Below are 21,488 nucleotides of genomic sequence, written 5' to 3'. Positions count from 1 at the left end.
CAAGCTTTTGGAATGTAGAGGGGCAATAATGTGGTGTTAGGCCAGTGAAAGTCCTTTTCACACTGGCTTAAACACACACTTTGGGACATATGCAAATACATGATCTGAATAAGTTTGGTGGCATCTGACGACAAATATTGATGATCTTATATGCAGACAGACAAGCTTACTATGTATTTTACCATGTAGCTTTGCATTCCACTTCTGCTTTCCTGGCAGTTTGCTCTCTTTCTTTATGTGTTATTTGGCTCAATTCTTGTTTTAGTTACAGAAGTCTACTTTCATTTTTCCTTTAAACATGTAGGATATTGAAAAAAACACGTAAAAATACACAAATACCTGATGGTAGGGAGCCAGGCTCTTTTCAATGATATGCAGTGACAGGACAAGTGCACAATGAAATACAGGAAATTCAGCTAAAACATAAGAAAAACTATTTTTTACTATGGAGGCAATGTAATGCTGGAATAAGTCAGTGAAACAGTCTGTGGTATCACCACCCTTGGAAATACTTAAAACACAAGTGGATGTGGTCCTGGGCAGCCAAGTCTAGCAGACACTGCTTGGGCAGGGGAGTTGAATGGGATGGCACGTGCAGGTGCCTTCCATCCTCAGCTGTCCTGTAAGCCTGTGAATACATCTAGTTTATGTAATATGCACAAATATATGTTAAAAAATGTTCACCTCATTATGTGGTCTAGGGACCTGAGTTTATCACTGCCAGTCTGTGCTGCTGCTCAGAAGAGTTTGGCTAACCTGTGTTGGGGGGATGTTTCAACTCTCCAGTGCTTCCTCTCTGGCACAGCCATGGTCACAGAAGGGCCTGAGAACATCCTGAGACAAAAGGAAGGAGCAAAAGGATGTGGTTCAACACCAAGTTACTGGGATTGAAGACCTTCCAGGCTTCTTTGGCAGAGCTGGTCAGGGATGGCAAGCACCATCCTCCCCTGTGCTGAGGGGCACACATGACAGGAAAAGAGAGCAGGAAAAGAAAGGCATTGACATGTGCATCATGCCAGTCATGCTGTGGACTTCAGGGCCCCATTCTGCTCGACCTTCCCTCCATTCTCTAGCCAGGAGCACAGAACAGACCTGGGAAAGGGATAGCAGCTGAAAAAGTTGTAGGTAGTAGCCCTGGAACTAACTTCCACTTAAAATAAAAACAAACACATACAAACCCTCCACAAATAAATGAAGAAGAAGGTTAAGTGAAGAACATCAAGCTGCTTTGACTGCCACAGTAGAGTTGATGACTGATCAGAGATGTATCTTTACTGAGGCCCCATTAAAATCGAGTGTTTAATTGCTTCTGGCCAGCATCAGCCCACTGGGCAGGAGGCAGCTGGTTGTCTGCAGTCCTCATTCCGCAGAGGAGTAGGGGAAAAATCTTCTCAGGCTCTGTGGATTGTTTGTCTTTGGCACAATTTGGAAACAAATCAGTCATCATTTTTATTGTTCTAAATATTACATTATTATTTTTCCTTTCAGTGAGGTAACCTTTAATTAGCTGCATGAGTGAAACCACACCATCTCTCTTAAATTACCCAAATCTAGTCTCATAAGGTTATTCTTTTTGTGGGAAGGTAGCAGATTTTCTAACACCATCTATGCCTGTCTTACACTGAAGAGCCTACTGCTGCAAGTCCTCCAACCCCTGACATTGCATCCTCCCATGACTGTGCCCTTCATACTTAATTTCTGAGGAACAGGTGAGGTCTCTGAGACTACTGGGCACCTTGCTGTGCCTCACCCAAGCAGCAATGCCTCCTCTTGGAGAAGGAGTTCCCTCCTCACATACACCATAGCCAGGATGTAGTGCACTGGGGTAGCTTTGCAGGCCCCCCCTGCTGTGTACAAGCTACAAGTTACTCAACAATGAACTGAATATTAGCAGTTAGCTTGGCATGTAATCTCAAGAGGAGTATTTTTAATAGACAAAAATATATTTAATATAATTTTAATATATTTATATATCATATATGTAAACCACATTAATATTTTTATCTATATTTTTGCACATATTTTAACCTATCAGTCCATCCATCCATCCATCTACCTATCTATCTATTAGTAAAGCTGGAGTTTTATGGTCAGTTTGCCACAGGAGGGTTTCTGAAAGCAGAAGTGCCTTGATGCTGGAGGCATCCCATTTGCCTGGCTGTGCCTTGGCAGCATGATGACCTGCGAGCATCCAGGCAGTGTCAAGGGCAGGGCAGGAGCTGTGGGGAAAGGGTGGCTGGTATAAAGTGGTGGGTCAGCTCAAACCCAGCCTGTAGCTGCATGTGGAAACTGGGGGCTTCTGTGAACCTCTCCCTTAAACAGATGACCTGAGACCCTCAGCTCCTGGGGCAGCAGTCTGCTTTCCTTCCTCCTCTCACACCAGCAGCTCCTCTTCTTATTCTTCTTCCATGCTATGGGAAGGTTCAATTTTGTTCCTGGTTCTTTTTGCTTGAAACAGGAATATCCATGTGCCTAGCTTGTTTGTAATTTTTTCACAAAAGAGAATTCTTTTCTGCTCAGCCCCCTATCCTTTGATTCTCTGTTTCTGCCACGAGACTCTCTTTTGGAGTTGTGCCTTTCCTCAAACCTGCCACTCACGCTGGGCAGTTCAGAGCAAAACGTATGTGACAGTGACCTGGGACCTTGTGACTGCCCTTGTCCCTGCTGCTGGTTTGCAGGTAGCCTGGGACAAAATGGCTTCAGTCCTCACTTTGCCTGCTCATAAAATGTGTCATCCAGCCTATTCTCCTGCAACAAAGTAGTCCCAGCAGGGCCGGTAGCAAGATAAGAGGGAAAGGAGAGAAAAAAGAAGGATTAAAAAAAGGAGCAGCCTGAATCAAACCCTTGTTGAAATACATGAAGGTTCCCAGTGTTCTCCAACTCAAATGATCTGTGGATGATCTATGGATGAAGGCAGACTTTTGCACTGGAAGGGAGCAAAGACCACCACAGGCCACTGGGAGCATCCTTGCAAGAGGCTGATACCCATATGGTATGTAAGCCATACCCCTTCCTGCAGTTCTCAAGCACTTGTGTTTTGCAGTGCCAAGCCACAGGAAAGGCAGTGACTCTCAGGGGTTCCCCTTCTCATGTGGAGAAAGTTCCACAGACATGCCAAATCCATCTAAAGAACTGCCTCAATGATCTGAGCTAATAGGGCAGCTTTTAATTTCCATCATTAAAGCAGTGAGGAAGGGCCATATTCATAATTTTCTAGGTCAGGGAAGAGTTTGTCCTTTTCTTATATGACATAGTCATAGAATCCAAAGGTGGAAAATTAGTTTTTACTGCTTTTAGACCAATTCTAAGTAAAATTCTTCCCAGCATTAGAGCTAATAGTTCAGGTAGACTTGTTTTTTGTATTTTCATTAAAAAATAAGATGAGAAAAAAAAATCTACTATAGAGTTGCACTTGTTATACAAAATGGCATATGCAGTTAAAAGCAAATACTCTGGAGACTATTCAGTTTTCTGTCCATCAGCCTAATGCATTTAATATTCTGTGTATCGAGATCTTGGATCTGCTGTTACTATGGGTGAGACTGGACCATCAAAACAATCTCTCTGTTGAGCTGGTTACACTGGGAGTTAGAACCAAAATTGCAGACTGTTCAGCTCAAGACTCCTCCATTTCAGAAAGCCCCTTCCTGAAAATCAAATTTCCCTTCACTGAGTAATATTTGGTGTGACTTAGATCAATAAATGTGTTTGTCTGGGTAGGGTTTTAAACACTGAATACAGGTGTACTACAGTCAGGAAATATTTAAACACACAAGTTACACTGAAGGAGAGCTATTTAAATGTAGATGTCAATTATTTAAATCTTTAGTAACTGGCCACTTTGAGTAAAGTGTTTAGGACACTAAGTAAGTGGGATGCATTTCTATTCAGAAAGTGTTTATATAACTGTAGTGCATCAATGTGGGCTTAATTACCTGCTGATCTCAAACGTGAAATCTCAGTTAACTGCATTTTAATCCTATTAGTACAATAGAGTCAGTACAGCAGAGGATGAACAAAACAGTGTTACAGGCTGCATCAGCCTAGCCCTGTTCCTTTGCCCTTGGTGCTTCCAACACAAGCACAGCTTTTGGGTCCACATGGAGTAACCAGTACATGCACCAGTTACTGGGACATGAACAAGGAGAGGGGAAGCAGGTCGTGAGTCTGCAATTTACCTTCACAGGCATGGTACAGCATTATGCCTGTTCAGCTCTGTCAGGTAATTCCTTTAGATTTACTGGCTTGGAGGGCAGTTGTTCTTATGGAGTATCAATGGCTGTGTGGCCTGGTTTAGTTTGGAAGAAGTTCAGCACCATTCTTAATGTGGTTGGCAATGTGGTTTCTTCAGGAGGGCCCCTGCCCAGAAAACCTGTCATTCTGTCCCAGTTTTAGAACAGGGAGCTCACTGGATGAAATTGTGTTTCAAGTAAAATATTTCCCTGGGTCAGCATCTGTGTTGCCAGCAGTAATGCACTCCGGCTCTTCCAGAACGCACATCTGGATCCAAATGCTGCTCTCTCCACTACCTGAAAAATTCAGTAGTTCACCAAAGTTCACATTTCTGCACCAAGAGTAGATGTCAGCTCTTAGGTCATCTGCTACTTGAATTATCCTGTGCTTATAAACATGAGCTAAACTCTCAGGGCTCTGTTCTGTGAGTTTTCTCCCATTTGTCAGTTACCTGCAGAACAGAAATTCTCCAGAGGCCTTTCCCAGGACCAGAGACAAAACCACAACTTGCACACTCCATCTTACCACTGTCCCAGACTCTGCTTGAGAAACAAAGGACCATGCTCTGCAACAAGGTAGTAAAATTGAGCAACTGGAGTGGGGAGGCAGCAATAAGGATCAGTGCACTGGATGTGTGATTTCCGAAGAGGAAGTCTGCTTAACTCAGGGAAATTTGCTGGCTGAGATTGACAGGAGCAACCAGTGCTGCCTATGAATGACACTTGGCTTAAATTCAGTGCAACTATTTCTAAAACACCTGTTTGTCCTTTCTCCAAACTAGGCAAAAGGAGTCCTAAGACCTAAGTCATGTCCCCAGGCCTATTCAAAAATTTTATTTATTGATAGTCTGTTGCAAAGCAACTGCTTGTAAAATATCCTGCAAGAAATGGGGTGGTTTTGCTTTGATCCATGCAGGATCTTTGGCCCTGTCTCTCTGGAACTGCTGCCTTATATGTAGCGCTGTAATGCTTCTGCACTTGGGCCAGTATGCTTTTGTAATTGGACATAGTTTTTGGCAGAATTGCACGGGTCTGAGTGCCCAGGCTGCAGCTGGGAGGATGACAGACACAGGAGCAGCACTGCATAGGGTCATGTATTGTCTAGCTAAGGACTTCAGCATATTGAGGTCTTGAGAATAGCTTTGGCTGGGGCAAAGTGTTTTATACAACAATATTTCTGCAGTCTTTATTATGTACAGGAAGTGCACCTCATAATACATCACTATTAGCATCCATAAGAGTAGGACAACTAATGAAATGGCATGCAGCCAGGTAAATTCAGACAGTTACCTCTTTGGATAAACAGCTGACTTGTCCCAGTTAGGAATTCTGCATTTCTGGGGACACACTGCTTGCACATAGGGAGGAGCAAAGTGCTTGTCTCAGACAGGTGGGTTATTAGCCTTTAATTAAGGAAGATCAGACAGATGTAGAGATCTCTGAATAGCTTTGGATAGCTTTGCAGGCCGTTGATATCTGATTTAATCCCATAAGTTTATGTTTATGTCTTTATTAGTTTTTGTGTACTGTAGGCTCCACACAGATGAGAAAATACACTGGGTCAGCCATGAGGACTATCTGAAATCTGAAATTTGTCTCTGGGCATTTTCAGTCATTGTTTTTTCATTATTGTGAAACCGCAGTTCTACAGATGAAAAGATTTGGTTTCTATCAACATTTTTCTTTTCTGTTTAGAGAAGAGATTTGATTATCAAAGAGGAAAATGTCCTTCAGACTGTGGGTTGCTGTGGAACAGACCTATTTTGTTCTTGTGCTACCATCAAAAAGTAAAATTGGCCAGCAATACCATACACCACACCAAGAAAAGAAAAAAGGAAAAAAAGGGTCAGGAGAAACACACACTAACGCGCATAAGTCCTTGAACTTACACAAAGAGATATCATGTTACAATTTGCAGTGTTTCCTAGGAAACCATTTTAGTGTAAAAGGAACTCTTTGTCTCCCGCTCTTTGCAAAATTGTTTGAACCACCATAAATGTTGCTTCACAATTTATGCAGCATTTTTAAAAAGCTCAATCTGCAGTTTGCTGCACCATCAAAAGTAATATTTCTATTAGCAGTCTGGATACTTTAGATTGTATTTGTTGAGAATTGATAAGATTAAATAATAATTTCCAAAAGTCAGAGGAGCAAAATATTCTAGTTGTCTTTTTTTTTTTTTTTTTTTTTTTTTTAATGACATGAGTGCCTTTCTCTAGCAGCAAGGCTGTGTAGATACATTAACAAAAAAAAAAAAAAAAAAAACAAACAACAACAACAACAACAAAAAAACCCCAACCAACCACCAAACCAAACCAAACCAGAAAAAAACCCAAACCCCCCCCCCCCCAAACCCAAACACACCCCCCCCCCCCCCCCCCAAAAAAAAACACCCGAAAAACCCCACGAAGAAACCCCCCAAAAAAGGCAGATTTTGCGTTAGGAAGCTGTTATCAGCTCCTTTTTACTGGCATGTTCGCTGAATCCCGAGCACGTTTTGGTTTCTTTTCCTGCGAACACGGCAGAGGCCCGGGCAGGATTTCCGCAGCCGCGGAGCTCTGCTTTGTCCGGGCGGGACACAGGACAGCCCGGATCCAGCCATATCGCAGGGAACAAAGGGCTCGTCTGCCCTGAGCTGCCTGTGCCTGCCGCTCCTGCAGGCCCTGCAAGCTGCTGGGGTTTGCTGTGTAGGAGCGGCAGCCTGGAAGGTGCGCCCATCCCAGTGCCACTCTGCAGGAAGGGTGAAAGCCCTGGATACTAGGCAAGCCAGAGAAAGGGGTGGGTTTCCACTGAGGTCTTTGCCAGGTATCTTCCGTTATTTATCATCTGCCTTTAAACCCAGCGCTTGACATCTGCTATTTCATTTTAAGGGGGATAAATGTGAGGGCTCACAGGGCCTCCTTGGCTGCCAGCAGGCTGTCCTGTGCTTCCCCAGCACTTTGCTTAAAGAGCTGACCTAATGAGTTTTGTTCCCTCCTGTAGTCCCCGTCATTTACAGTAGCTATAATTTCCTGTCATAGCTACTGTTCTCCTCCCCCACCTCCCTGTGATATTGCAGGATTCATCTATAAGGCTGATGTGCTCTGACTGCAGCATTCTAGATTTGTCTTCGTCTTAATATATTATTTATGGTGCTATTATTCCTTGCGGTGGGCTGCCTGCCACGCTCTGCATACAGTTGCTGGTCTTCCAAACGCATCATGGCCAGCAAAGGAAAACACTGATCTAATTGAATTAACAGTGGTTCTGCTACCCTTAATAGAGTTTGTCATGAAACACTAAGCAGATGTGACAATGATCTTGGTTAGTCATATTTTTGTCCCTACTTGTAGACACAGTTACTGTTAGTCAGATCAGTGGGGAGGATAATTCTCCTTTGCTGATCAGTAATTGTGCTTACCCAGACATGTGGCAATCACTTTGGACTGATGTCTGAAATAAGCCAGGGACTTGAGTAGCAGAAAGTTTTATATTCTGACAATAAACTTGGCTAATTAAAAAAAGATGCAGATGGTACTGCCACCTAGCAATTTTCACCTCACTTACTCTGACTCCAATTATAGCCTTTCCCTACTGACTTACACTGTTTAAATTACAGTCAGGGGATATATGACTATTTACCTGTTTCTATTTATACAAAGATGTCTAACATGTCAGTGTTCTGCACAAGGCACGTGAAGCTGGACTTACTACTTATTCTGAAAAGTATACCCACTTTCTAAAAGAAACGGAAAAAAGTAATAAAACGGCTGCTTAGAGGCTCATTAGCAGACACATGCATCAGCAGGAAGCATAGGAATATTACACACAATGTGTCTCTAACACTTGTTCATTGGAGCAGGTGCCATACTTCTGGGAAATTAACTTTAATTGGATAAATAGAAAACTGGCCCTAACTAAGCCAGTCCAAGTCACTTTCTTAGCTTATTATTTTTTTTAGACACTCTGAAATTCTTGATGTTGATCCCTTGGGTTACTTTCACTGCTCAGAGTATCCTTGTAAGACAATCAGTCATCACGAATGGGTTAGGTTTGCTTGATCCTGCCTCAGTGCAGTGGGGTGGATAAGACTACCACTTGAGGTCCTCCACATTGCTTTAAACAAGCTTTAAAAACAAGCTTTATGGAGCAAAAAATATGTGCCTAATCCAGAGAGAGAGAGCAGACTGCTAATTCTGTGGCAGAGGAATTATTGGAATTGCATCCCTGAAATTAGTTCGGCCATCATCTGGACCATGTGTTACTGTTAGTGCTGATGCGTTACTGTTACGGCACTTTATTCTGGCAACCCTTCCCATGAAAACCAGCTGTGTGTATGGCCTTCCTGCTGGCAGCAAAGTCCCCTGAACTGCACATGCTTGACCCAATTTCCTCATCTTTTTTCACATGGGGAGCTTTCAGGTGCAAAATATTCCCTGATGTAGAAGCTACAGTGGGACAGGACTTGTAGTTATCTTTGAAACTACACTCTAACGTGGCTTGAAATGCATGTCTGTTGAAGGGAGAGGGGAAGAACTGGGCAGTGGACCAGGATTTATTTACAGAATTGTTTTGAGTTGTTCAGCTGGGTTCCATTTTGTGTAAAAATATGTATGCAAATTAATGCTGATTGGAAGGGAACTTCCGTGCATCCTCGATGACACGTTAAATGAGGTCAGTGTGAGTACCATTAATACGATGAATAAGATGACACTAACTTGAGTGAAGTGCTCAAAGCATCCTTGCTTTCTCTTGGCTTTCTTGTTTGTCCTGTTCAGCCCCAGGGAGCTTCTGCAGTGTGGCACCAGCAGCCCCTGTAGGGGACAGATCTCATGATTCAAATAGACACTGAGTAGCTCAGTGGCCTCCTCCCTGTCAAAAGCCACCACAGTGTCACTGCCTCTTCTGGGTGGAGAGCTGTGTGTTCTCAGTGGAGGAACCATTCCTTGGCAGAGTGCTGCTGTGGGTGACTACTCTCTGCATGGCTGGCCAAGACCCCACTGGGCCAATGTGCTTCCTTCAGTTCTTCTCCCGACCCTTCCTGCCAGCAGAAGGTAAGGTAGGTCTCTGTCATAGGATCTGTAGATGCCATCTTGAAGTGCACCTTTGAGGAAGTGCTGCAATGTGCTTTAAGGGGCTAAGTACAAACATTCCCTTTGGCAGCAGGTTTTGGATGCATGAGCAGAGCAGTTACAGACCCCAAATGGCTTGTGCATCAGGGCACTTTCTTGCCTTCCCTCCTTCATGCCTATGTTTTAAATGGATGTTCACTGGCAAGAGATGGAGGAGCTGTGCAAAATGAGACACCCAGCACCACTAGTGGGCATTACTGGTCCCTTTTCTCCGAGTTTGTCCTTGCTTATGGAGGAACATTTATGTTAATTTTAAAATGGAGGTATATTAATCTTTGAATAGTTTCTGTAGATGCTGTTTATACCAAAGCACTTCAAACAATTATAGACAAAGGAATTTCACAAAGGTTTGGCTGCAGGACTGCAAACAACTCTGGGTCCCTATGCACCTGGAGAGCTTTTGCTTTCCCATTTGCTGCAGCTCATGGGAGCATACTGGTCAAATGCAGGGAGCATACTGGTCAAATGCAGCAGAGAGTGGAGTACTGTGTAACTGTGTGGTGCCCTCAGTTCCCAGGCTGGAGAGTCCCTCAGCATCACTTGGGGCATGTCTCAGTCCTGGCAGATATCCTCCCTGTGTGCACACCACACATCTGCATGCCAATGTGCCCTGCTTGAAGGGAGCCTGCACTGAGAAAAAAACAGGCAAGTATGCGGGAAAGGCACTGAAAAATGTCTGCAATGCTCTGCATTTGTGTGTCACAAAAATGTCACATATCTTGAAGGCAATAGGTCCTGAATAGAGTGTACTGGCAGGGCAGAAAAGCCCAAATATGATCTGAAGGGTAAATTACTGGATTAGATCCCTTGTATTTATTGGGAGTTCATTTCACAATGCCTACTCCTTTCACAAAACAAGTCCACTAATCCTCTAAGTAATGGGCATAACCAATGTTTATTTGTACTGTAGTTATGGCTATGCATAAGTGATCCCATTTACACAAAATCAAGGTGAAGAACTCAGGTATGTTTTAATGACTCTCAGGACTTTTACACTCATTTGCCATTATCTCTTCACTACTGTTTTCTTGCAGAATAAGTCTCAGACAATATCCTCTAAATCAGACCTGTGAAGCACAACAGATTTATGCCTGCTAAAAGAAAATACAGGGTATTCTATTATTAATATGCAAAATCTGGAGATGAAGTCACATCTGTATGATGGTCTGTTTTGGTGGACCACATGTTCTTAAATCCCAGCCTTGCTCTTTTAAACTATTAAGTCTCATAAATACTTGATGATGAACAAGATTATAAGAGCAAAATGCAAAATATGAATAGAGGGAGAGCAAAAGTGTGATTTAATTTTTAATTATTTACCAGCACCTTACACTAAAGTCCATCTTCTGTACTTCTTGAAAAAGTAACAAATTTCTTCCTCATTGTAACCTGATCTAAATGATCATCATTGCATTTGTTTTTTTTAAAGGAAAAGGATAAATCACCTAGAAACAAGAGAACCAAAAAAGAGAAACAAAAACCAAGGTAGAACAGTCTGTTTTTATTACCATATGTAATCAAGAGCTTTTATTTCCCATCTCTCTTCCTTTTTCTTTTCCTTTCCTGCCTTTTTTTTCTTTTACAACCGACATTAAGTTGTGAATCATATGTTAGGGGGATGTGGAAATGAAGGGAAACTGGTGACATCACAATACTTTACAACCTTACAAATGAGAGTCTGAATTTGTTGCATCTACCAGTGTATAGCAAGGGTGGAAAGCAAAGGCACACATAGGTTCATGAACCCTCAAAACAGAGGGTGGAAGGGAACTGGGGTTGGGAAAAGATGAAAACATAAGACCCACTAAATACAAAATAAACATTTCAAGGTCAACCCAGTAACTGCGGTGTATATTGTGAAGGCAGATCACTGCACAAGCTGTTGCCATGATTATCCATCTCTGTGTTTTGGGAGAATGTTTTGAAGGATATTATCAAGGGAACCCTACTTCAGGAGCTTGGTTGGAGCATGGCAAAAAGGTGTTGTGGTGAAAAGGTTTTGAGTTGGTTCTTTTTTAAAAAAATTACCTTGCTACCTACTGCTTTCAAAGGGTTTTCAGTTTGTTTTTATTAAAACAACAACATTGCTTTGGATACAGATCTATCTACTCCAGTCTGCATAGTTCACTACGGGTGAACAAAACTGTTTCATAAAAGAAGCCATGATGAAATGAAAGAACATACAAGCACCCTTGTTACACACTTTGGTGTAGACCATCCAGACCTTATATATACCATCTATAAGCTAGTGGACTTAAAATCTGTCTTTTCAATCATTCACAAACAAAACCAAAACCCTGAAAAACAAATGGAAGTATAAAATTTTAAAAAACAAATTGAAACAGAAACAACCACCTTACTCAAACATACTGTTCAGTAGAGATATATATATATATATATATATAAAAGGCTTAGAAGCGATCCCCATCATTTTTCTACAGTATGTTGACACAGTTATTGTAACAGATAAAAAACACAGCTACGTTTTTGCATAAACTGAAAGACTGGAAAGGAACTTACACACCTGCGCGCGCACGCACACACACACACACACCTGTGCACGCACACACTCCCACACTAGCAACATGCACAGTCACACAAAAGAAACAAAAGAAAAAAGAAAATAACAACCCACATTTTTCCCCAAAGAAGTATATGCAGCATCCTTCTGGAGCAGCAGGTAGCTACAGCAGGTGCCTGCCTGCCTGTCCTAGCTCCATGTGCCCTGCATGCTGCAGGATGTGTGGCTGGGCTTTCTGCAGGTCTTGGCCCCTCTCACCAGTGCTGTCCCCAGTCAGGGGATGTACCAGCTCCATTGACAAGGGTGGTAGTCATTTTCCTGCTGCCAGTGAGAATGATCTCCATGATCTCCATGCTGACATGCTGTAAAGGGGGAGCAGGAGGTGGGGGAAGGCAGAACCCCCAGCATGGTGCCTTGGGAGCATTCACCACTTGTGGGTGGTTTTGAGAGAGGACTTGGCACAGCTAGATAGTCAAATTTGGAGGGTATGGTGCTACCCTAATTTCTTTAGGGATGTGGGGTTATGAAAATAACCACCACATTCTTCTTTCAATGTCTTTACTCCAGTTTCTGAAGGGGCTTGAAGGAGGAAGGAACAATAAATATTTGCATTACTCAAAGGGGAAAAAGAAAAAGGTTTTACATACTACAGCTCACAAATATACACAACTGAGGGTGTAAGGCACAAATTTACATGTGGAAGAAAACAGGCTATTCACAGATATATTCCCACGAAAAACCCGTGTGATAAGACCATAATTTATGCATGGTAACAGCCGGCATATTAGCTAGTTCACACTGTTTGAGGATTTTGTTTGCCGTCTCACATGCAAGGTGAAATGAGATGGCACATCACAAGCTGGTGCCTTCACAGAAAGTATTAGCTACTGACAAAGCCATGTTGATAGCAATGGTGCACAGATGTGCAGCTTTTAAGTTTCTCTTGCAGCTGCTTTAGGAGTTATGAACTTGCGGTATTTGTTGCTGTCTTAGGTCAGAGGCCCAGGCATCTAATTAGCTGAGAGACTTAAATAGATATCCCCTTTTTTTTTTCAGCTAACCAGGCAGTCCAGGCACAAAGTTCAGAAATCCAGCTCCAACTTATCTAACTCAGTGAATTTCTTGGAAAAATAAATGAGTTCTAATTACTCCAGTTAATGGGTTTCACGTTAAATAGGTATAACTTTCAAGGTACTTCTCTGAAAAGCTTCTCACAGGATGATAATGCAGGTCAGTTCTTAGGAAAAACAAAAGTTGAACAATAAATAAGAAGAGTTACTTGTGTTAAGAGTCACATGTTATTCATTAAAAGAGAAGGGTAGCAGAAATCTATGACATAGTTTGCCCAAGCCGGCATTTAACTGCTATGACCAAATGGCTGTAACACTGAAGGGCATAATTTCACAGTACCTGCTAGTGGTAAACTTCTGCCATTGTTAAGTCAGAGTTAGCTTTATCAAATGATATTTTTCCTTCTTTTTTTTTTAATTTTTTTTTATTTTTTAATTTTTTTTTTACATTTGTGTGTTTTTTACATTTGTTTTTCTTTTCAGAGCACTCTTTCCCAGTTCAGGAATGCGCTGTGCAGTTAGGGGCAAGGGGGTGAAATGTCACAGTCATTTTCACCTGTGTGCTTTTGGCTCAATGTTTTTGATGGAGGGTTAGTCTTTTGAACAAAGAACTGGCAGGTTGTAGGGGTGAATCCTGCAATTGCAAACCTTCAACCATGGGTCATATGGCTCAGGTTTAAAAAAATATTCCACTTTTCCCAGAGAGCAGAAATCCAAAATATCTTCAGCTTGCAACAACCGTCTTCTCAGAGGAGTGAGTCATAACAGTGGCAGAACACTGGCTTTCAAGGGCAAGTTCTGCTTAATTGCCATCCCTCCTCCTGCTCCCCCTCCCCCTCTGAATATGTACATGCATCGTTGGGCTTCATGGATGTGGAAAGCGGAGCAAAGGAAGGTTTAGGAGGTACATCTGGCTTTAGCGAGGGTGTGCGTTTCAAGCCTGACCTCGTCAGTGAGTTGTAGGCCGTGAGGCTTGGCTGTCGGGATACAGTCACAGCCTGTGCCCGAGCAGCGTGGACCTGTATGGAGTCCACTCGCTGCGGGGCCGGCGGCGGGTTGTCGCCCCGGCCGAAGCTCTGATTGCGGGACAGGTGGGACGAGTTGGAGGAGTTAGTGTTGTTTCTTTTGAGGGTTGATGCCTGATGACTTCTCGTGAGTGAGTTTGTGGGGTAGCTTCTCTTGTAGTCCACGTTGTAAGCAGAGGAGTGCATCTCCATCCGCTTGCCCAGCCCGCTCTGTGACAGTGAGGCTCCTGGGGGCCCCAGGGATGCCTCCCGCTGGGGGACTTTTGGTGGCATGCTGTCAAGATTTTCCACCAGGTTAACTCCATGGCTGGGGCTTTTGCCGCTGAGGTGGTCCTTGATAGTTTTGTACTCAAGGGTGGCGTTCTGGTCCTCTACAGACATCTGAGCCCCATCACTCATTTTTGTCTGGTCAACATACTCGTGCTGGTAGCCTTGCTGGGCTATGGGCAGGACCACAACACTCGGGATGTGGCTGGGAGAAGCTCTGAGCGGCAGGTCAGTTGGGATCACTGGTGAGGCCATCGAGGGGATATCTTTTGTGCAGGCATTGATGAGGTTCTGGTTTCTCTCCCATTCCCTACTGCCTCGGCTGGGCTTTCTCTTCTGTTGCAGGGTTGGGGTGGACTCAGGGGTTGGCAGGGCAGCCAGGTCCAGATGGTGCTGGTCAGCTTTGATTAGCATCTTGGCAGTGCTGCCTGGGGTAGCCAGCTTGCCATTGTGCATCAGAGGCGTGAGGATAGCTTCAGGCTTTGGCTCCTTGGACTGAGCATCCCCAAAGAGACCACTGAGTTTGGAAACACTGCTCATGGAGCCACGGCGGGAGTGGGTGAGCTCCTTCTCCTTCCTCTGCACAGCAGCCATGTCTCTGCGGCGGTGGTCACAGATGCAGTACACCACGATTCCCGAAAAGACAGCCCCCATGACAAAAGCAAGAATAACAGCAATGGCCAACAGGGTGATTGGCACCAGCTGATCATGACCTTTCAGGTAACTCTCTCGAATCACTCCTGCAATAGACAGCATACAGAGGTTAAACAAACTAAGGACAAAGGAGGAGCGGGGAGGTGGGGGAGGCTACTTGTCATTAACTATTTCATTCAGAGGCATGCCCCTAGGAGGTTGCTTTGTGTTTTGCAGGGTGATTTTGTTTATCAGCTTGCTCAGTTTTGGAGACATAGTCTATCTGCCAGCTACATCATCCATGTGCAGCCTTCAGCTTTCCCTACAGCTTTCAGATCTGGAGCTGAAGACTACTAAGTTCAGGAGGGGAAAGGGAATTTACTTGCAAGACAAGTACAATTGTTTTGAAATCCTGGTCCTGGGAAATTCACACTGACTTCAGGAGATCTATTAGCTCTCCTCTGGCATACTGCTCCTTCCTCACCTTCCTCTTTCTGATCTCTCCTTGGCCATTACTATCTTATTTTTACTATGGTAAGTCATTCACGTTCAAAAGCCTTTAAAAGGAGGAGAGGAGATAGAATCGTAGTGAATATCAGAGAAGGGTATCGCACATTGTGTAAGGCTTCTTTCTCTGCTCTTCGTTCTGTTTTCTTTGTCATGTGTTTTATAAGTCAGTGTCACATGCCTGAGCTCCACAAGGATGCTTGACTAACTATGGAAGACAAAGCACAGTGTTGAAATTTATTTAGCCTTCTAGATGACTGCTCTTGCTATTTTAATTTTAAAAATTCTCTCTTTTCTGAACATATGAATAAGTTTATCTCCCTGCTGAAGCCTTTGCTTTCTGTTCTAAAAGGCCTGACCTAGTGCCTCATCCTGTGATCTGAGGTGACTGTCAAATCCTACTTGGCCATCCAAGCACCTCCTGTCTGGGGAGGTATCTTTGGCAGCATGCACCTCCTCCAGCTGAAGTCCCTAATGCAGCACTAATAAATACACTGAATTTCCAAATAACGGTGTTTTTGTGTTGGTTTTTTTTTTTTTTTTTTTTTTTTCCTCCCCCCTGGTATGGGCACCAAGCCAGCAGCACTAATGAAACACAAACAAAAAGACTGTGATTTCGTGGCTTTTTTCCATTTCTGGTTTTATTCTTACTGTTTACAAAGAGCAGCCACAGTTTGACAAGGTACTGAAGGAACATCTCTCCCACCTCTTCTTCCAGAGAGGGCCCAAGTGCCAGGGGATGAAAACTTCCACATACTCAAAAGAAATGTAATAGTTGTCCTTTTACAGGAGAGACAGCAAGGCAGAAAATACAATGCCAAGGCTCTCCTGAGACTTTATGAAGATACAAAACTTTCACATTGTTAATCAACTTCCAAAATAAGGTCTTTTCATGTTTTTGGCACAGAAGGTAATTATAATACAGAATTAGAACCAAAATGCTCCTCAGCAAACTATGTCAAAAGAATATTAAAAAGTTGCCACTATCTCACAGAAGCCTTTGATTAGTATTCTGGATAGATCTAGTATTGTTCCCATTTTCCTGTCCCAAGTTAATTGCAGCGTTTAGGTGGACAAGGGATATTTGCATACAAGAGATGAACTTTATATTTAAAAGCAAAACAGTTCTTGAAATCATAAGCACCTGCATGTGACACCACAGCTGGGTGCCACAGAAATTATTGTGCTGTGACAATACAATGGATTATGATTTCACAAGGAGAATAAATATCAAGAGCAGATGACCGCTTAAGAAAATAAGATCTGGCATTCATATAAATGTCCGAATAGTAAAATGTAAGGACAGGAAAGTAAAACTCAGAAAACAACATAGAATTAGAAACTATCTTCAAATTAAGTGTTTCTAAGAGAGCCCTCTTTAAAAGCCCAGAAGCTCCTTCAGAAGCAGATTCTTCTATTCTTTATCATCAGCACTTAATAAGCGGCAGTAAAACCTAGTTCTTGAATTTAAATTCACGTACAAAATTGCTCCAGGTAGAAGCACAGTCTAGTGGTTACAGCACAGTCAGCAGGAACTATATTTCACTGCAAAGGTGTTGGTTACCTGCTGATATTTACATGCTAGACTCTTCAGCATTTTGTGGCTAAATTTATTTACACTTGTAAAACTGTTTGCAGTGATTAACCAGAGAATCAGATACAGAGTCTTAAATGGAAGGGAGAAATGGTCACGAAGTTAAGAAAAGCTTTGCCTTAAAAATTTGCCTTAATTTAATGGATTTCTGTGCACAAACTTCTCAGGCATGTCCCTTTGAGCACTTATCCAATATCTTTTGCATGGAAGAAACTCAAAATCCCTGCTCAGTACCTACCTAAGGGTGTGAGCACCTACAATCAAAGCTAGCATGGATTCATGACAAGGAAGTAATATTTTACTAACTTAATATTCTTCACTGAAAGGATGGTCAGTCATTGAAACAAGCTGTCTATGGAAGTGGTAGAATTATCATCTCTGAAAGTGTTCAAAAAGCATGTTAATGTGCCCCCTGGAGACATGGTTTAAAAGAGATCATGGTGGTGCTCTGTTGAAGGTTGATGATCTCAGAAGTCTTCTCCAACCTAAACTGTTCTCTGATGCTATCATTCTACTATTCTTTTATGTACAGACTGGGAGCAAGAGGGTGGAGTGCAGCCCTGTGGGAAGGGAAATGGCATTTTTGGTTGATGGTAAGCTCAATATGACTCAGCCATGTGCCCTGGTGGAAAAAACAGGCCAACCATATAAAAAGTTTTGGAATGTGTCTAGAGGAGTACAATAAAAATGGTGAAAAGACTACAGGGCATCATTGATGAGGAGTGGCTTAAAATACTTGGTTTGTTCAGCTTAGAGGAGATCTCATTGCTGGCTTAAACTTCCTCATGGTTGGGAGTGGAGGAGAAAATGTTGTTCTATCTCTCAGGTATCTGGTGATGGGATGCAAGGGGTATACCTTAAAACTCATGTCCATGCCTTAAATTTCTTACTGGCTGAGGGAAACTTCAAGCTCTGCACTCTCAGTTTTTTGCTTTAGGCTAACACTTATTCTGCAAGTGATAGCCTTAAGCACAAACCTGCATCACTGCATAAAAAGGCAAGGTAAAATCTTCAGCTTTAGGTTACCAGCAGATATCAAAACATTAGCACTCACATTACAAAATTACTACACAGTCTAGACTGCATGATCCTTTGTGTTCATGAAAGGAGTAGCTGAAACGATGTTGTGCACACTGCAGGTGTTTTATATGCAGAAATTTATGACTGTCTTAAAACATCCTGATTCCAGCTATTTCCTCTTGAACTCAAACCTTGCTGATGTTTGTTATGTTTCCTACACTAAAGGATATTTAACATTAGTGGCTTTGATCTAGGCAAGGCAGATCTTCTCTTGGAAAAAAATCAGTTTAATGATATAGTTTATTTTTTATCAGGGATCACTTCTGTGTGTCATTAGTCATGCAAACAATCCCACTAACCTGGGCAAAACTTGACCCTGCATCGATGTCCATTGAATAGATAAAACTAAGTAATAAAAAAGTAGGAGAAATGCTCAGTATCCTACTGGTATGACCATAGGAAGGGGGGAGGAGGGGGTGGTCAGTAATTTAACACAGTATAGGTGGATAATTGCAGTTGTTGTTCATCAACATGTCAAACCTTAACATCAGCAGTCACTGCCTGTACAGTGTGGGTTGGCTAAGGAAGTGTGCATCCCAACCATGTCAAGTTTGAGGCTAACTGTTCATGACACTTTACAAATTGCATTCTGTGTGCTTTTACTTATCCTGCAATACTTAAAGAACAGCACAGTCCACATGGCAAGTTCAGCATCCTTCATTTGCACTCATTTTTCAAGGAATGAAAATGAATGACGAAAATAATCAGAAAAATGTAGGATCTACATTTTTGAAAGACAAGCAAAGTGTTCAGACTCCCAGCTTTGAGGAAATACCTGCTATTAAAAAATCTTACAGCTACTTATTATCTGACGTACTTTTAAGACATCATGTGCTGGAAAACTGACTGGACTGGTTGCATAGAAAAAAAATGGGGATACCTATATCAGACATAAAATATGTCTGATACAGGTATCCCCATATTATGTATCTCTTTTTTAATAGTAGCACTTCTATTCTATATTAAATAGTTTAAAACTGTAATGTCTAGCACTTTCCTGTTTGTAATATATAATTTGCAAAAGTGAAAAGACATTGCTTATTTCATTTTATGTGGTCTGAATCCATACCCCTGACTATTTTCTCTAGTGTATTGAGATCTATCACTTTGGATAACAACAAACTATTCTTTTGAGAGGGGTAGTTTTGACAGAATTATCTTTATTAACATTTTACTCCAGAGATGCATGGTAGTAAAAATAAAAGTAAACCTGAAAATGTTACAAAGAAATAGATATCAAATATTTGCATCCTCAAGGATCAGATCTTACATGTTGTGTCACTAATGCCACAAACATTCACTGACCTCCATGGATTCTTCCTTTTAAGTCAAGCTCTCTCCCTTACAAATCACAGCTGGGCTTACAAGTTCAGGGTACTACTCACTTCCTACATGTGATGCAATATTATTTCTGGCTACTAAAAGAGCCAGTCTAGTCACCTGATATTCTTCCCTTTTCCATGGCTATTCTGATTCCCATAGACAACCTGATCCTTCTGCCTCTATTAACTTTCTGTAATTTCATCCCATGTCCTTTTGTCTGCATCTCCTAACATTGCCATTCATTTTCTCAGTCAGTATACCCTGCACTGTAAGAGTCTGGAACATGCAAAATCACCTCTTTTTACTCATCTAATGAGAGGGAAGACCTGATATGGTATTGTGTTATTCTGCTATGCATAATTAATTCCTGCTTCCAGTAGAGCTTCTAGGTAAGGTACACAGTTTGGGCTGGCCAGTTGGTTAAGAAGACATTCAGAAAAATGTTTCCAGACCTTCAAAATGATTCAACTCTGAAATGAACTGGGACATGTATAAGTCCCATGAGCAGAGCATTGATCTAGCTAAAGGTACTTGGGGAATAGGCAAGGAGATACGACATTTTGTGTCAATAATGCATACACTGTTTTTATGGAAGATGGGAAAAGCAGACTTGTGGAATGTCTCTGGGTATAAATAATATAGAAAAGACCAGGGGTTATGCAAAGATATAGATCTTCTGTATGCCAGATTATCATAAGCAGGAAAGTGAGGCTCCTTCTTTTCACCAATGAACAAAATTATTCAAGGTTTTGGACAGTACAGATGCTTAAAAAACCTAAATTAGAAAGCAAGATGTGCAGAGTGCTGAAAAGATTACTGTATAAAATTGCTGATGAAGCTATTCTGGAGATGCTTGACTCCTTCTAATTCTAGTAGGAAAGAAATTCTAAGGGCAGAAATGTAATAATCACAAAGGGATTAAGTTCCTAATTCTAAAGAATACATGGCATGAGCATTACTGAATAAGAATAATGAATATCAACACAAAAAACTTCATTAAAGGAGGGTAGATAAGGGAAGACATGGAGACTGAACTATTTGCTCCTTTTCCTGCTACTGTTTTCAACAAAAATCCCCACTCAGATCTGTAATCAGAAATGTAACAAAGTTAGGGAGTAAGTGTTGACCATGATAGAGAAAAGAGGTAAACCTACTTAGATAATAGCATTTTTAAACTGTGTTAAGGGATTTGCCCCCAACAGCTTAAGGAGATAGCCAAAGCAATTTGTAGATATTGTATGTACCTTGGACAATGCTGGAGGAAGTACAAGCATAAAGAGCTCTGGAAAAGGACAAATATATTATGTGCCTTTGAGAATGGCCAAAGGGAGGACCCAACACAGACTTGCCCATGCAATCTCTCAAATGGAGATGACATTAGAACAAGTAATAAAACAATCAATTTTATGAGCACCCAAAGAATAAAGTAATTAAAAAGGAAAAAAAAAAAGAGCAAGGAAAATTTACCAGTGGTAAATTACATTAAACCAGACAAACTTCCTTGCTTGGCAGGATAAATGACTTACTTTTTGTGCGGAAGGAGTAAGTATGATAGCCTTTGACTTATCTTCTCAGAAGTAAATGAAAGTGAGCTAAAACCTGCTTAAAAGCTGCATCTGAAAAGTGCTGATCAAAGGTCTCCCTGGAAGGAGATCTGAAGTAAGGTGTCTGTCTCAGGAGAACAGCAATTAACAGGCATCTGCAGAAAGGAGACTTCGACTCTCAGCAAAAGCTCTCCATCCTTTTAGCATGTACAGCATGAAAAGAAATATGAAGCCTAAATTTCCTTGTTTCACCTGTGATCCCTGTGTGACACAAATGGCAGGACATCAAGAAAAGCCCCACAGTCACATTCCTTTCAGTCTGAGTTCTGGTGTATGCTTTATAGTGAGTACAAACTGAAATTCCAGCTTATAATGCTCACAACTAATCAATAAATGGAAATAAACTGCAAATTACTTCCCAGATTGAGTAGCTTGATGAGAAGCTGTTTTAGTGATACAAGAGTTTGGATGCTGCCTTCCTCCACAGCCAGGCTGAAGCTGGTAAGGATAGTTCACAGGACATATAGTGATTCCTGGTCTGCCACTACAAGTTTCCATGTGTAAATAACAGCTACCTGTCC

At 41.9% G+C, this 21,488-nt stretch overlaps 1 protein-coding gene across 2 annotated transcripts in view; it reads right to left on the bottom strand.

Annotated features, from left to right (window-relative positions):
- Nucleotides 1-13,340: 13,340 nt before the first annotated feature.
- SEMA6A (semaphorin 6A) overlaps nucleotides 13,341-21,488 on the bottom strand; it is a 118,127-nt gene continuing 109,979 nt past the window's right edge. For both annotated transcript variants that reach the window (XM_066339940.1, XM_066339941.1), the window contains one exon: nucleotides 13,341-14,966. In XM_066339940.1, coding sequence (XP_066196037.1) covers nucleotides 13,720-14,966 — 1,247 coding nt within the window. In that variant the 3' untranslated portion in view covers nucleotides 13,341-13,719. The remainder of the gene's footprint in view (nucleotides 14,967-21,488) is intronic.

This window comes from Sylvia atricapilla, chromosome Z (genome assembly GCF_009819655.1).
Source record: "Sylvia atricapilla isolate bSylAtr1 chromosome Z, bSylAtr1.pri, whole genome shotgun sequence".
In the NCBI taxonomy this organism is placed as follows: domain Eukaryota; kingdom Metazoa; phylum Chordata; class Aves; order Passeriformes; family Sylviidae; genus Sylvia; species Sylvia atricapilla.
Note: the sequence above shows the minus strand (reverse complement) of the source record. Positions and strands in the feature narration are given on the sequence as shown.